This window comes from Salvelinus namaycush, chromosome 31 (assembly GCF_016432855.1).
Source record: "Salvelinus namaycush isolate Seneca chromosome 31, SaNama_1.0, whole genome shotgun sequence".
NCBI classification, from domain to species: domain Eukaryota; kingdom Metazoa; phylum Chordata; class Actinopteri; order Salmoniformes; family Salmonidae; genus Salvelinus; species Salvelinus namaycush.
The window spans coordinates 6,247,326-6,264,107 of NC_052337.1; the positions used below are offsets into that span (position 1 = coordinate 6,247,326).

Genomic DNA, 16,782 nt, shown 5'->3' on the forward strand with positions numbered 1-16,782 from the left:
ACTGTAAAAAAGAAGCCTGGAATGCACAGCAATGTTGAAACTGTGACATTTTAAAAACGTTTAAAACGTAATTAGAGAGACTCAATGAATACAGCAAAGAGCTGCTGATTTTGTGTGAGTTCATGTTTAAGTTTTTCAGCTGTCACTTTTTATTGCTTATGAAAAGGGGTTGGAACATTCTCCCTACTGCCGCTCATGCTACAACCAGCAGTGCAGTTGCAATGAATGGGTATAGAAAAGTGTTCCGATAAGCTTGCGTTGGTGTCATTAGTGGCTCGTCTTTTTAATATCGTGGAATATTTTCCTTTCTCTGGTCATAGGAGTCACAACATGAATTGGTGCATGAGGCAGAAATAATGTGGTGCAACTTGAGTTTCACCACTAGCTTTAAAGACTGGCCCCTTTTCTCAACGCAGGGAAGGAGGGACGGTGAGTCGTGTGAGAGGCAGCCTCACCGCTGCTCTCTCCCTCCGCTCAGACTGACTGTCAGATGCAGGCCATCGGTCCAATATGCAGTGATATTGTATTGGGCCTATAACTTACTGCACAAACCTCTTTGCTACAGAACTGTTTTTAATTGGTTCATGTTGCGTTGGCTTGCTTTATTTTGTTATTCTTAATCTGAGCAGTAGATCTCGGCTTGCATTTTGACTTAGAAAGTGATATTGACGCAGGAAAGGTTGGTGACCACTGTTCTAGACCAGCCTACCATTTAAATACATTGTTGGCACAAAATACATGTTTTGAGATGACAGTCTGGTGTTTAAAGAACCTGGTATCTATAAAGTGCTATCTGGCTATCTACAGGAGGAACAACTGAAGTCTCACGAGGCGAAGCTGAAGCATGTCTCCACAGAGTTGGCAGAGCACAGATCCTACCCTCCTGACAGGAAGGTCAAAGCCAAGGAGATCGACGAGTACCGACTCAAAGAGCACTACCTGGAGTTTGAGGTAAGACATCACCATTCACCACAGATGTGCACTGGCAGAGGGTTGGTTGGGCGAGGCCAGGCAGCAGGTTGCTGCCAGTCAGAGTCCAACGCTCTGGTTCACATGGTCTTTTCTTTTATGCCGCAGCACTCTTGTTTCGTTCTGCATCTAGCCCTTCCCAACACTGATCCGTGCGGACACAGAGACTTCACACCCACAGTTTCTGACATGCCTCCAGGCAGACCGCTGGGGAAGTCTGACAACCTTAATGGAGCTTTGCTTTTCTTATCCGCCAAGCTCAGGAGTGCGTCTCTCAGCCCTGCTCTGTATTCTGAACACGGGCGTGTCCTTAGGTCAAGATTCCAAGGATATCACCAAAGATGGGATAGAAACATTTGAGTAGTCTTGTTAACTTTATTGATTTGCATTAGTTTTTTTTAAACACACAAGGTCACAAACTGCCAAGTAGCTGCTTGAACGGTCATTCTGGGCGTTTGTTTCCCGGATTTAAAGTAGAGTGGGTATGGTCGAGGTACAGTATGCATCTATCACTGTTTAGGGGGTGGCTGTACTGTCATGGCGTTACAATATAGAGCTCAGACAAAAGTCCATTAAAATGTCATTTCAATTTCATCCCTTGAACTCATTTATGCTGGTGAACACAAGAAAATCTATTTATTTACATGAGTCTTACATTGATTATCGATAGAGAATATTTTTTTATTCTGAAAAAGCATTAGTTGATGAACAATCTACATGTTAGAGAATTTGACATGCTTCTCGTCAGTGTCAGCAATTATTCCATCACAGCTTTCCTCTGGCCTTCCTCAATTTCCATGTCATAGGTTTCTAATGAACCCCACCAAAGCCCTGTATTAATTGAGCTGTGACTCTAGCACTGTTTTCCAATCAAACTGCCACAGGAGAAGACACGACCTCATCAATGACCTTCTTCAACGAGCAAATTGTTTTTTTGTTTTTTTTTCATCACAAAGAAACAGCGCTTTCTTGAAGTACCAGATAATCAGTTGGTCTTAATTTGCCTAAGTACATGAATGGTAATTAAATTGTGCGCTCCCTTTGTGCAAAACATCTTAGGAATAATGATATTCTCCTGGCTTTACCACTCTGCCTGTGGAGCTTTACCACTCCTCTATATAGTGCACTACCCTTTGGGCCCTGGTCAAAAGTAGTGCACTATAAAGGTAATAGGGTGTCATTTAGGACACAGCCCCTGTTTACACAGGGATCAATGTGGTCAGATCTCTTGGAGTAAGGTTCAGACATAAAGGTCAGGCCCCTCAGCTCCCTAACCCTCAGCTCCCTAACCCTCAGCTCCCTAACCCTCAGAACTTTTTCTTAAATCTGTTAATGGTTGATTGCAGTCTTTTTACTGTGTCCAGCTGTTACGAATCCCTTTGGCCCGACAGTCTAGGGGGGATGGTAATGGGACCCGTAACACAACTCATGCAAATTATAGTAGTGAAAACGTAACAGTGAGAACAAATAACACAGACAACTAAATTACCGTCAAACACTAAATGTTTATTTATAAACACACGGTAAATGGGGGGGGAGCAGGAAAAGGGGCTGAGCGGGACCCAAGGAATGAAAGAATAATAATTCAAAAACACCCCTAAGCTAGACTAGCCTACTTCACAAACAGCTAACTAACTAACCAAAAATACAGGGGGTGGTCCGCCCAGTTCTAACTAGTGTTTTTAACAATGTTTAACTATGGGTAGTGTAGCCCAAGGGCGACTTGTCTGGTTACCCCCTTTTCCCACCATCAAACAAACACTCAAACACCATAACCAAAACAATACTCACAGGTGGTGACAAAGTGACATGTAGCTGCAAAACACACAAGCGATCTACAGACAGAAGGCATGTTACAAAGAGATTGAGCTGGGGAGAAAACAACTGACAGGGGTTTTAAACCAAGGGAAAGGGACTGTGATTGGGTAAGGGAAAAGGAGCAGGTGTCTTCCGATTAGCGACTGATTGATGACTGATTGGGGAATGATTGTCACCTGTGAGTAGGGGAGAAGGAGAGAAAAGAAATACACACAGGATACACACAGAACACTTGTATCCGTAACACCAGCCCACAATCGCCAAAACAAAAGCTAGAGAGAGAGGGCATAGACAATTACGGGCATACCTCTGTGAATGACATTCTTCAAGCACAGCACTTACACAAGTCATTCACTAAACCCTAACCCTCAGCTAAATCTTGTAATGAATAGTGTGGAAATTTAGCAAGTTTAGGAGACTAAACTGCTTGGAGGACCCTGGATTGTAAACTGTCATGTTCATAACATATTGATTAACAGTAGCTAGGCTGGGGAGAAGTCTGTTCATAATAAAGCGCTGCATTCTTAACAGAACTATCTACAATGCAGGTCCTAGTTTTGTTGCACCTGGTTTACTGTTCAGCCGTGTGGTCAGGTGCCACAAAGAGGGACTTTGCAATTGGCACAGGACAGCACGGCTGGCCCTTGGATTTACACAGACAGCTGATATTAGTAGTATGCATGTCAACCTCTCCTGGCTCAAAGTGAGTGAGGGATTGACTTCATCACTACTTGTGTTTGTGAGGTATTGACATGTTGAATTCACCGAGCTGTCTGTCTGAACTACTGGCACACAGCTCAGACCCTCATTTATACCCCAGACATGCCACCAGAGGTCTCTTCACAGTCCCCACGTTGATTATGGGAGCCGAACAGTACTACATAGAGCCATGACTGTATGAAGCTGGCGCCGGAGGGGATGGCTGCCGTCTTATCGGCTCTTACCAACCATACTATTTTTGTTATTTTTTTCCGTTATTCGTAACTTGTTTTGTACATAATGTTGCTGCTACCGTCTTATGACCGAAAAGAGCTTCTGGGCATCAGAACTGCAATTACTCACCTCAGATTAGACAGTTTTTCTTCAAGGAGTCTGACAGGAGGGTGATACTAGACACCCGACCAGGCTCTCATCCCCGTCATTCGCTGAAGGAAACAGATATTTTGCGGGAAAAGATTAAGGTGGCTTACGAAGATCAGGCGACGAGTGGCTAATCTGCCTTTGCCTTCCATCCTGCTAGCTAACATTCTATCGCTGGAAAATAAATGGGACAAACTGAAAGCACGTATATCCTACCAACGGGACATTAAAAACTGTAATACAGTATGTTTCACTTAGTCATGGCTGAACGACGACATTAAGAACATAGAGCTGGCGGGTTATACACTATCGACAGGATAGAACAGCAACCTCTGGTAAGACACGGGGCGGGGACCTATGCATTTATGTAAAGAGCTGGTGCATGATATCTAAGGCAAGTCTCGAGGTTTTGCTCGCCTGACGTATAATATCTCATAAGCTGTAGACCACATCTGCCTAGAGTTCATCTGTATTTTTCGTAGCTGTCTACATAACACCACAGACCGAGGCTGGAACTAAAACTGCACTCAATGAGCTGTATACCGCCATACGCAAACAGGAAAACGCTCATTGAGGCGGCGCTCCTAGTGGCCGGGGACTTTAATGTAGGGAAACTTAAATGAGTTTTATCTCATTTTTATCAGCATGTTAAATGTGCAGCCAGAGGTAAAACAATTCTCGACCACCTTTACTCCACACACAGAGAAGCATACAAAGCTCTCCCTCGCTCTCCATTTTACAAATCTGACCATAACTCTATGCTCCTGATTCCTGCTTACAAGCAAAAATTAAAGCAGGAAGCACCAATAACACCAGCGACAATTTTTTTAAATGATAATACATTTTTAAAATTTGTCAGATGAAGCAGATACTAAACTACAGAATTGTTTTGCTAGTACAGACTGGAATATGTTCTGGGATTCTTCCAATGGCAATAAGGAGTACACGTCAGTCACTGGCTTTATCAATAAGTGCATCGAGGACGCATACCCCAACCAGAAGCCATGGATTACAGGCAATATTCGCACTGAGCTAAGGGTAGACCTGCCGCTTTCAAGGAGCGGTACTCTAACCCGGAAGCTTATAAAAAATCCTGCTATGTCCTTTGACGAGCCATCAAACAGGCAAAGCAGCAATACAGGACTAAGATCGAATCGTACTACACCGGCTCCGACGCTCATCAGATGTGGCAGGGCTTGCAAACTATTACAGACTATAAAGGGAAGTACAGCCGAGAGCTGCACAGTGACATGAGCCTACCAGAAGAGCTAAATAACTTCTATGCTCGCTTCGAGGTAAGTAACACTGAAACATGCATGAGAACATCAGCTGTTCTGGACGACTGTGATCACGCTCTCCGCAGCCGATGTGAGTAAGACCTTTAACCTCACTAGGGTATGTGGGACGGTAGCGTCCCACCTCGTCAACAGCCAGTGAAACAGCAGGGCGCCAAATTTAAAACAGAAATCCCATAATTTAATTTAAATTCCTCAAACATACAAGTATTTTACACCATTTAAGATACACTTGTTGTAAATCCAGCCACAGCGTCCGATTTCAAAAAGGTTTTACGACGAAAGCACACCAAACGATTGTTAGATTAGAGCCAAGTCACTGAAAAACACAGCCATTTTTCCAGCCAAAGAGAGGAGTAACAAAAAGCAGAAATAGAGATAATGAATCACTAACCTTTGATGATCTTCATCAGATGACACTCATAGAACTTCATGTTACACAATACATGTATGTTTTGTTCGGTAAAGTTCATATTTATATCCAAAAATCTGAGTTTAGGCGGGACGCTACTGTCTCACTTGGTAAAAAGCCAGAGAAAATGCAGAGCGCCAAATTCAAATTAATTACTATAAAAATTACTATAAAAATCTAACTTTCATTAAATCACACATGAAAGATACCAAATTAAAGCTACACTGGTTATGAATCCAGCCGACATGTCAGAATTCAAATAGGCTTTTCAGCGAAAGCAAACGATGCTATTGTCTGAGGATAGCACCATTGTAAACAAAGAGAGAAGCATATTTCAACCCTGCAGGCGCGACACAAAACGCAGAAATAAAAATATTGACGAGCTTCTGTTGTTGGCACTCCAATATGTCCCATAAACATCACAAATGGTCCTTTTGTTCGATTAATTCCGTCGATATATATATCCAAAATGTCCATTTATTTGGCGCGTTTGATCCAGAAAAACACCGGTTCCAAATTGTGAAACGTGACTACAAAATATCTCAAAAGTTACCTGTAAACTTTGACATTTTTTGGCAAACTACTTTTATAATACAACTTTAAAAAATAACTAACGTAAATAATCGATAAAACTGAAGACGGGATGATCTGTGTTCAATACCTGATTAAAACCAAATGTAGCTAGCTTTCTGGTCACACGCTTCTAACAAACAGGACACTTCGAGTGACCTTCCTTCAAGATGGCCGTACTTCTTCATTACACAAAGGAATAACCTCAACCAATTTCTAAAGACTGACATCCAGTGGAAGCGGTAGGAACTGCAAGAAGGTCCCTTAGAAATCTGGTTTCCCAATGAAAAATCTGAATGGTTTGTCCTCGGGGTTTCGCCTGCTAAATAAGTTCTGTTATACTCACAGACATGATTCAGAGTGTTTTCTATCCAAATCTACTAATAATATGCGTATCTTATCTTCTGGGGATGAGTAGCTGGCAGTTTAATTTGGGCATGCTTTTCATCCAAAATTCCGAATGCTGCACCCTACCCAAGAGAAGTTAAACAGGTCAACATTCACAAGGCCGCTGGGCCAGACGGATTACCAGGACGTTTTCAATCTCTCCCTGTCTGAGTCTGTAATACCAACATGTTTCAAGCAGACCACTATGGTCCCTGTGCCCAAGAACACTAAGGTAACCTGCCTAAATGACTACCGACCCCTGGCACTCATGCCTAGTTTTAGTTTTGCTGGACCCCAGGAAGACTAGCTGTATCCATAATAAATACAAAATTCAAGCACTGCCTTTTGAGCTAGCTCTACCTCTGTGAAACACTACCGTAATCAATGAGCTAGCTCTACCTCTGTGAAACACTACCGTAATCAATGAGCTAGCTCTACCTCTGTGAAACACTACCGTAATCAATGAGCTAGCTCTACCTCTGTGAAACACTACCGTAATCAATGAGCTAGCTCTACCTCTGTGAAACACTACCGTAATCAATGAGCTAGCTCTACCTCTGTGAAACACTACCGTAATCAATGAGCTAGCTCTACCTCTGTGAAACACTACCGTAATCAATGAGCTAGCTCTACCTCTCTGAAACACTACCGTAATCAATGCGCTAGCTCTACCTCTGAAACACTACCGTAATCAATGCGCTAGCTCTACCTCTGTGAAACACTACCGTAATCAATGCGCTAGCTCTACCTCTGAAACACTACCGTAATCAATGCGCTAGCTCTACCTCTGAAACACTACCGTAATCAATGCGCTAGCTCTACCTCTGTGAAACACTACCGTAATCAATGAGCTAGCTCTACCTCTGAAACACTACCGTAATCAATGCGCTAGCTCTACCTCTGTGAAACACTACCGTAATCAATGCGCTAGCTCTACCTCTGTGAAACACTACCGTAATCAATGCGCTAGCTCTACCTCTGTGAAACACTACCGTAATCAATGAGCTAGCTCTACCTCTGTGCCGAAGGAAACTTATTTTTCCACCTACAGTATCCAAAAAGTCTGCATGAGATGGCATTACTCACACTTTCTATTGTATGTCCTGTTGGAGTATGAATGTATGAACGGATCATTTGAGATGTTTGTTGGGGGTTTTTTACCTATGGGCCCTGGGCGATAAGATCAACGGCCCGTCGCCTTGTTCTCCAGTTGAAGGATTGAAGACTATGTTGTGGCAGGAGAGTCCTGGTCTTCACACCGGCTACATTAACCTCCCAACTGCTCCTTCACTCCCGATCCGCACCATGTCAGGGCAGACCCCTCCCCAACCACAGGGAAACTAATGCGCTAATTGGTCAAGGAATGATCTGGATGCAAAGCCAAGGAGCTCTCTTTTTAGATCTACGGTAGATCTAGTTATATGTACTTTAGTTTTCTAATATTTCTTTTATATATTGGTATTCCATTAGTACAAGCTTGGCATGCAGGTGGGGGTGACGGTCAGCGACGCTATTGAATTAGTAATCAGCAGGGTTAAGAGGATTTAGTGCTGGGCCAGGAAGATCTGAGAACCAAGCACCTCTCTGCCACACGTCTTATCAATGCTTCTGCTATTCCAGTTTAGTTCATTATTACTCAATTTTAGCAGAGTTATTCTACCACAGGGAGTTATGATAGAGAACAATTAAACATTCATGACCAACTCATTATTTCTGTTGTCGATCTCCAATGAATCCTTCCCTGAATTAATAGAATGATCTTTAGTCAGAGAGAGAGAGAACAGAAACGTTCTCCCCTGGCCCCTCTCCACTGTAAGGCACTTAACATTTCAGAAATACTTTGAACTGTTTCATACTACAGAAGAACATGTCTCTGGGGTTGTTGCTATGTGTGTGTTAGTCTGTCTCCCTAGAATTGTTATGTGTCACACAGAACCTTAAAGAAATGATGAGAGAACGCTGCAGTCACTCGATATGCAGATATCTGTTTCTCTGGTTAAACAAGGAACACATCCTGAAATGTGAAAGCTTACAGCACTGGGACACAACCTTGACTGGATGCCCTTTCTTGTTTACAGTACACACCATTTGTTGTAATGAATTGCCTTATCGACCCGGGATTTCACCTCTTAATCCTGTGGTAAGTAGGGGTCCAAGCACTGCAAAATGGTTGCCGTGAAACAATGAGCTTGAATAAGGTCGTTACCTTAACATAGATGCTGACATTTAACATCATAGTACCCTCCAAACTCGTCCCTAAGCTCGAGACCCTGGGTCTCGACCCCGCCCTGTGCAACTGGGTCCTGGACTTCCTGACGGGCTGCCACCAGGTGGTGATGGTAGGAAACATCTCCACCCTGCTGATCCTCAACACTGGGGCCCCACAAGGGTGCGTTCTCAGCACTCTCCTGTACTCCCTGTTCACCCATGACTGCGTGGCCATGCACACCTCCAACTCAATCATCAAGTTTGCAGACGACACTACAGTGGTAGGCTTGATTACCAACAACGACGAGGCGGCCTACAGGGAAGAGGTGAGGACCATCGGGAGTGTGGTGTCAGGAAAATAACCTCACACTCAACGTCAACAAAACAAAGGAGATGATCGTGGACTTCAGGAAACAGCAGAGGGAGCAGCCCCCTATCCACATCGACGGGACAGTAGTGGAGAAGATGGAAAGTTCCTCGGCGTACACATCACGGACAAACTGAAATGGTCCACCCACACAGACAGCGTGGTGAAGAAGGCGCAACAGCGCCTCTTCAACCTCAGGAGGCTGAAGAAATTTGGCTTGTCACCAAAAACAAACTTTTACAGCTGCACAATCGAGAGCATCCTGTCCGGCTGTATCACCGCCTGGTACGGCAACTGCTGAACCGTAAGGTTCTCCAGAGGGTAGTGAGTTCTGCACAACGCATCACCGGGGGCAAACTACCTGCTCTCCAGGACACCTACACCACCCGATGTGACAGAAAGGCCTTAAAGATCATCAAGGACAACAACCACCCGAGCCACTGCCTGTTCACCCCGCTATCATCCAGAAGTGGTCAGTACACGTGCATCAAAGCAGGGACCGAGAGACTGAAAAACAGCTTCTATCTCAAGGCCATCAGACTGTTAAACAGCCATCACTAACATTGAGTGGCTGCTGCCAACATACTGACTCAAATCTCTAGCCACTTTAATAATAAAAAATTGGATGTAATAAATGTATCACCAGTCACTAAACTATGCCACTTTATATCATGTTTACATACCTTACACTGCTCATCTCATATGTACACTGCTCAAAAAAATAAAGGGAACACTAAAATAACACATCCTAGATCTGAATGAATGAAATATTCTTATTAAATACTTTTTTCTTTACATAGTTGAATGTGCTGACAACAAAATCACACAAAAATGATCAATGTAAATCAAATTTATCAACCCATGGAGGTCTGGATTTGGAGTCACACTCAAAATTAAAGTGGAAAACCACACTACAGGCTGATCCAACTTTGATGTAATGTCCTTAAAACAAGTCAAAATGAGGCTCAGTAGTGTGTGTGGCCTCCACGTGCCTGTATGACCTCCCTACAACGCCTGGGCATGCTCCTGATGAGGTGGCGGATGGTCTCCTGAGGGATCTCCTTTCAGACCTGGACTAAAGCATCCGCCAACTCCTGGACAGTCTGTGGTGCAACGTGGCGTTGGTGGATGGAGCGAGACATGATGTCCCAGATGTGCTCAATTGGATTCAGGTCTGGGGAACGGGCGGGCCAGTCCATAGCATCAATGCCTTCCTCTTGCAGGAACTGCTGACACACTCCAGCCACATGAGGTCTAGCATTGTCTTGCATTAGGAGGAACCCAGGGCCAACCGCACCAGCATATGGTCTCACAAGGGCTCTGAGGATCTCATCTCGGTACCTAATGGCAGTCAGGCTACCTCTGGCGAGCACATGGAGGGCTGTGCGGCCCCCCAAAGAAATGCCACCCCACACCATGACTGAGCCACCGCCAAACCGGTCATGCTGGAGGATGTTGCAGGCAGCAGAACGTTCTCCACGGCGTCTCCAGACTCTGTCACGTCTGTCACATGTGCTCAGTGTGAACCTGCTTTCATCTGTGAAGAGCACAGGGCGCCAGTGGCGAATTTGCCAATCTTGGTGTTCTCTGGCAAATGCCAAACGTCCTGCACGGTGTTGGGCTGTAAGCACAACCCCCACCTGTGGACGTCGGGCCCTCATACCACCCTCATGGAGTCTGTTTCTGACCGTTTGAGCAGACACATGCACATTTGTGGCCTGTTGGAGGTCATTTTGCAGGGCTCTGGCAGTGCTCCACCTGCTCCTCCTTGCACAAAGGTGGAGGTAGAGGTCCTGCTGCTGGGTTGTTGCCCTCCTACGGCCTCCTCCACGTCTCCTGATGTACTGGCCTGTCTCCTGGTAGCGCCTCCATGCTCTGGACACTACGCTGACAGACACAGCAAACCTTCTTGCCACAGCTCGCATTGATGTGCCATCCTGGATGAGCTGCACTACCTAAGACACTTGTGTGGGTTGTAGACTCCGTCTCGTGCTACCACTAGAGTGAACGCACCACCAGCATTAAAAAGTGACCAAAACATCAGCCAGGAAGCATAGGAACTGAGAAGTGGTCTGTGGTCACCACCTGCAGAACCACTCCTTTATTGGGGGTGTCTTGCTAATTGCCTATAATTTCCACCTTTTGTCTATTCCATTTGCACAACAGCATGTGAAATTTATTGTCAATCAGTGTTGCTTCCTAAGTGGACAGTTTGATTTCACAGAAGTGTGATTGACTTGGAGTTACATTGTGTTGTTTAAGTGTTCCCTTTATTTTTTTGAGCAGTGTATATACTGTAACTCTATACCATCTACTGCATCTTGCCTATGCCGTTCGGCCATCGCTCATCCATATATATTTTTATGTACATATTCTTATTCATTCCTTTACACTTGTGTGTATAAGGTAGTTGTGAAATTGTTAGATTACTTGTTAGATATTACTGCATGGTTGGAACTAGAAGCATAAGCATTCCGCTACACTCGCATTAACATCTGCTAACCATGTGTATGTGACCAATACAATTTGATTTGACATTGTTAGTGCTATAATCAGCACATGATTATTTAACTTGTTTGGTTGTCATGATATTTGGCAGACTTGTAGAGAGGCATAAGAGGAGCTCATTCAATGGATACTTGATCAGGCCAGAGGTGGCGATATCATTCATTGCTGTGTTTACCTATTTCTTTATTAGAATTTCCGGTGATAAACCAAAGTAGTTGATGTAGTTTGTTTCCGTCATTTCTTGTTCGCCAGTGTATGTGTTACATGTGTTTGTATTCTACACCGTAACACCCCACTCTGTGTCGTCTCTCCGCTGTAGGAGAACCGCTATGAGATGTACGTCAAGCTCCTGAGGGAGGGCGTGAAGGAGCTGCTCATTGGCAAAGATGGAGACGCGGGCCTCAAGAAGTCCCAGTCCAGCCCCTCTCTCAACCAGGAGGGCCAGCCGGCCGCGGCCAAAGTCAAACGCAACACCTCGGAGAGGAGACCCGAGACGCCGTCAAAGGTCACATAGGAAGCTACCCCCCCTCGCGAGCCTGTGAAAGAGCCATGAATACGCAACAAAAGTGTGTGAATATATTTTATGTAATTTATTTATCTGGCCACTGTTGTAACAAAAACAGTTGTGTAAAATGTAAATGATGAATTCTCGTCCTTAAATTGACTGGCGTAGCATTTTTGTATGGAAACATTGCATTATATGTTTGTGGTCCTTTTATTTTGATGTTGATGTTGTCATTCTTGTATTGAACGTAATATTTTTTTGTTGTGACGCATTTTGACTCTTTATTGCTTTATTCAATATCGCTGTATTGTTCCTTCCTCTCATAAAAACAATTTATTTGCCTTTCAGTCAAGAGAAAAATGATTTTTCTTGTCTCCAATTTAGTGGAATTATCAACGCTAGCTCTTGGATATATAAATAGTAGCTAGATGTAGAATAGTCTTACTCAGAAGTTTTTATTTTGATATGTAGTTTAAGTAAACATTGGACATATTGAACCAGTTAAGTTGAGAGTATTTTACAGAAATATGGCTTCCATTGAGAATAGGCAGGTGATTTTGACATCCAATTTCCTCCCTGCTTTTCCTCATAGACCTCTGTAAGTTTGCTTTCTCCTGGGAATGTTTATTTTTCATACAGAAGACGCACCAAGGTGTAAATCCTGGAAAGGGATTAATTGTGGATTTTAAAAATGTGGTTAGGATCTTCAATCTCTTGCCTCTCATTTACAACAGGAAAAACAACCCAAGATAAAACCCAGTAATATCCTTAGTTGTGTGGAAGGCTGCACTATCATGTTAGAAGACGCAGTTCAAAAGAGTTCCAATCCCTAATTTTGCACATTAACAATTTGGGATGTTTAAACATATTCCCCAGATTGGGTCAGTCGCAGCTGCATCCGTATCCTTTCAGACTGCAGTATTTCACTGATGTTGGACTTAAGATCAGAGTTTATGCAGCTGAGCCATTTTATTTTTTTATCCTTTATGGCAAAAAAATATTCTTCTGCTTTTTGAGTAGTGTAAAGACCAATGCCCCTTGTCTTTTATAATGGTATGTGTTTTTTAGATTCTAAGTTGAAAACTATTGTTGTAAAGATCAAATTTAGTATTTATAGTGCACTTTATAAATGAGTTCTTTTTGGATATTATAGAGAGCTTTATAAAGGTTAGACTGCTATGTTTCTTTGACATCACAGGTTTTTCAGGCAGAACTCAACTATTTTTGTTTTCTTGAAGGTACTTGAGCGCGACAGTTCAGTAGGTTTCCGTCAGCTCGACTCGTAATGTCGTCTTAGTTTGTTTTAAGTGGTTTGGTAGTTTTGCTGTCCTAGGTAGATTTGTTGAATGACAAAGTTTCCTTTTAGGGAACTATTTATAGATCTGTACTTTGCAATTGCCTTTTTCCAATGCTGGTGATATTACATTTAAATATAATTTACACATTTTCAGAAGAGATATTACTGACATTTGAACGACATAAGCATTTAGTTAGACATTGGATTGTATGTCTACACTTCCACAATGGACTTTTGCATACCAACATATGTTTCGTCCTTACCAAAAGTTTGCGTTTTTTCATGTATTGAAAATTTTGGAACGAATTTAGCTTTTTAACATGTTATGAAGAAACATTTGTAATGTTGCAAAGCCAATTTGAAAATGTACTTGTTTTTGGAAGAAATGAGGCTTGTACCGAGTCTTTACAGTTAACAAAAATATATATTGTTTACTTTAAATGTTTTATTATTTACACTTTATTTTATTACCTTTTATTTTCTCTTAAATTCACTACGAAGACACCAAATAGAATGTCTTAGTAGAGCTCGATGGTAATAGCCAACTAAATAAACCTATATCCGTAATGCATGTTTTTAGAAAAACGTTCTACAGTAGTTTGTGCTAGCTAGCTAGTGTGCAAACCTTTTCCTTGGAAATTTTCTCCTCACTTAGTGGCACTATTTTACCTGTACGATTATTGTGAAAGTTAGTGAGTGTTTTGACATTGAAGCACTTAATATAGACAATACATGTGGTACATTTATCAAAGGTTTCAAGTTAATATCACGAGACCTTAACAGCTGATTCTGTTATATAAAGGTGAGGATAGTATTTTTATTTATATACAGATGTCCATATGAAGAGGTCTACCCTTGAATTCATTTTGAATATAATATTAAATGTTTTTTATTCTTTTGATATTTTATCTTAAGACGATGGCTGACCCCTTGAAGACATCTATAGTTAAAATTCCTCTGTAGTTTAAACGTAATCCCAGTATTTTCTTATGCAGATACAGTAATCCTTTCTTCAGACACATTAAATGTAGGATTTAACATGTTGTTGTTTATCAGTTGGTACACTTATTACATTTGCCCATTTCAGAGGATTTTAAGTAAATACAGGCTTTTGTTGTAATGACACGTTAGCGTAATCTGTGCTTCTGAGTAGAGTGATAACTAATCTACGTCTATAGATGAATCTATGAACTCATTTTAAACACAACCGTGTAATACTATCTTACCAGTGGAGTGGATTGTGTTCATGTGGAACGACTCAACTAAAGCACTGTTTCAATTGACATGTCAAATCTCACCTGATTTAATATTAGATGGTCTGGAGAAGGAGTAGCGAAGACGGCACAGTAAATGCGTCAATATGTGACAATTTTCCAATTTAAGACTAGCAGTGAGCCTTATCAGGCATCTTGTTACCTTTCCCTTAACATTTACAGCATTTCTCCATATCACTTCAACGGAGAGCTTATTTTTAGCACTTACCTCTAATGCTTCTCTCAACCATATCTGGCATAGCCTCTGTACACTGGCGTATCACTTGTGTTAGAATAGACTCAATCCTGCGCCTCTGTCTGTAGATGTGAGAAGACAGATTGTGTGCCCCTATAGATTCCCATGCCTCTTGATTGTTCTATACCGTAAAAAACAATGCAACTAAGTCTCCTACGAGGCTCTTTGTCTCTACACGTACGTACGCATCAAATATCTCTGAAAGCTGTGATCCTGTACAATCCTTTGAATCTGTAAATGTTGTTAAATATAACTGTTGCCCAGTTTTTTTTTTTGTTTTTTTTCAAAGGCCCAGGATTGCGTTGTTTGGTTGTTCAAGTGATCTCTTCTTTGGCCCAGAGCGTGTCTTACGCCCTTAGGTCAGGATTGGTAACACTATGTCGGTGGTAATACAACTGTAGGTGGTTTCAATTAATAAAATACTGTACTTAAATTGAACGTTGCATTTTCTTGTGATTTATTCCCCAGTCTTGTGCTGTGTTGGTAGAAAAGATCTGCTTCTCAAAGAAAATCATCCCAATGGACAAAAAAAAGGTTAACTCAGGTGGCAAAGTTTATAACCTATTTACTAGTGCAATGTAATAATTGGGGTGGCAGGTAGAGTGTTGGGCCAGTAACCGAATGTTACTGGATCGAATCCCCGAGCTGACAAGGTAAAAATCTGTCGTTCTGCCCCTGAGCAAGGTAGTTCGGGCAACTCTTCCCCGTGCGCCGATGGTGTGGATGTCGACCTGAGGCGGTGGGTTAAATGCGGAAGACATATTTCAGTTGAATGCATTGTACAACTTCCCCTTTTTAATAGAGCAATAATCATCAAGGCAATGCAGTCAATTCATGGGCTTTACTTTAATACACATTATTGCATTTATCAATTGACAGGTTATTCAGTTTGTATAGTATAGTCTTAATGCATCTCCTAACAGAAGAAAGAACCCCCCCCAAAATCCCCAAAATTTGATTTGGTCCAATCAGGCAGTCATGCAGAAATCAGCAAGGTAGTACTTGTTAAATGTCCTGATTTTCTATGGCACAACATGCACCTCAGTCAATGGGCAACTGAGACACTCACATGTTTCTCTGTGGCAGTTGGAAACTGTTATTACACAAATTCATGTAAACCTCATAGGGAAAACATATCCCTGTCTGGTTCTTAGTTTTCTGCCTTCGAGCAGCATGCAATAACATCCTCTGTACCAGAGTAGGTTCAAGAAAAATATAGATTTTATTAATGACAATTTAATCTAATCAAATATTTAAGTTTACCTTCTGACGTTTAAATTGCTTTCAAAACAGAACGGTGTAGAAAGCTGTGTCTTAATGTACACACTACCCAAGTATAGAAGTTGCCTTGAGTACATACTAATCTCAGTTTGGTCTGTTATTTGGGTGACTTCTTTCAACTTAATTCCAGCAGAAAATTGTGTTCTCTATGAAATCACATTAGAGAGAATTACAATATGATGGGCCAGAAAAGCCCGGTAGAAGAATAGACTAATGGGTAAGCAGAGATTGTAGAATGTTACCATCAGGAAGGTGAATACGGGGGCGTGGAGAAAGTGTTGCGATCTAGTGTTCCTGTGGGGGAGATTTTAGAGGCATATAACTGTCATTACAGGGGGAGCTTCATGATGGGGACAAAGCATGTGGCAGGTCCAATGAGAGAGAGAGAGAGGAACTGTAAAGTAGCTTATCAATCAGAAAGTTAAAACTCAGAGAGCAAAGAGGGTGAGATCCAGGGATTGATACGTCTCCCTCCGTCTACGGCCGCCTCTTATTGATACGTCTCCCTCAGTCTCGCCTCTTATTGATACGTCTCCCTCAGGCTCGCCTCTTATTGATACGTCTCCCTCAGGCTCG

The 16,782-nt window shown here is 42.3% G+C and overlaps 1 protein-coding gene across 4 annotated transcripts in view; it reads left to right on the plus strand.

Moving 5' to 3' along the window:
• The window catches only part of psd3l (pleckstrin and Sec7 domain containing 3, like), a 164,529-nt gene extending 149,166 nt beyond the window's left edge, over positions 1 to 15,363 (plus strand). For all 4 annotated transcript variants that reach the window (XM_038970309.1, XM_038970310.1, XM_038970311.1 and 1 more), the window contains 2 exons: positions 808 to 951; positions 11,934 to 15,363. In XM_038970309.1, the coding sequence (XP_038826237.1) occupies positions 808 to 951; positions 11,934 to 12,128 (339 nt within the window). In that variant the 3' untranslated portion in view covers positions 12,129 to 15,363. The remainder of the gene's footprint in view (positions 1 to 807; positions 952 to 11,933) is intronic.
• Positions 15,364 to 16,782: the final 1,419 nt, after the last annotated feature.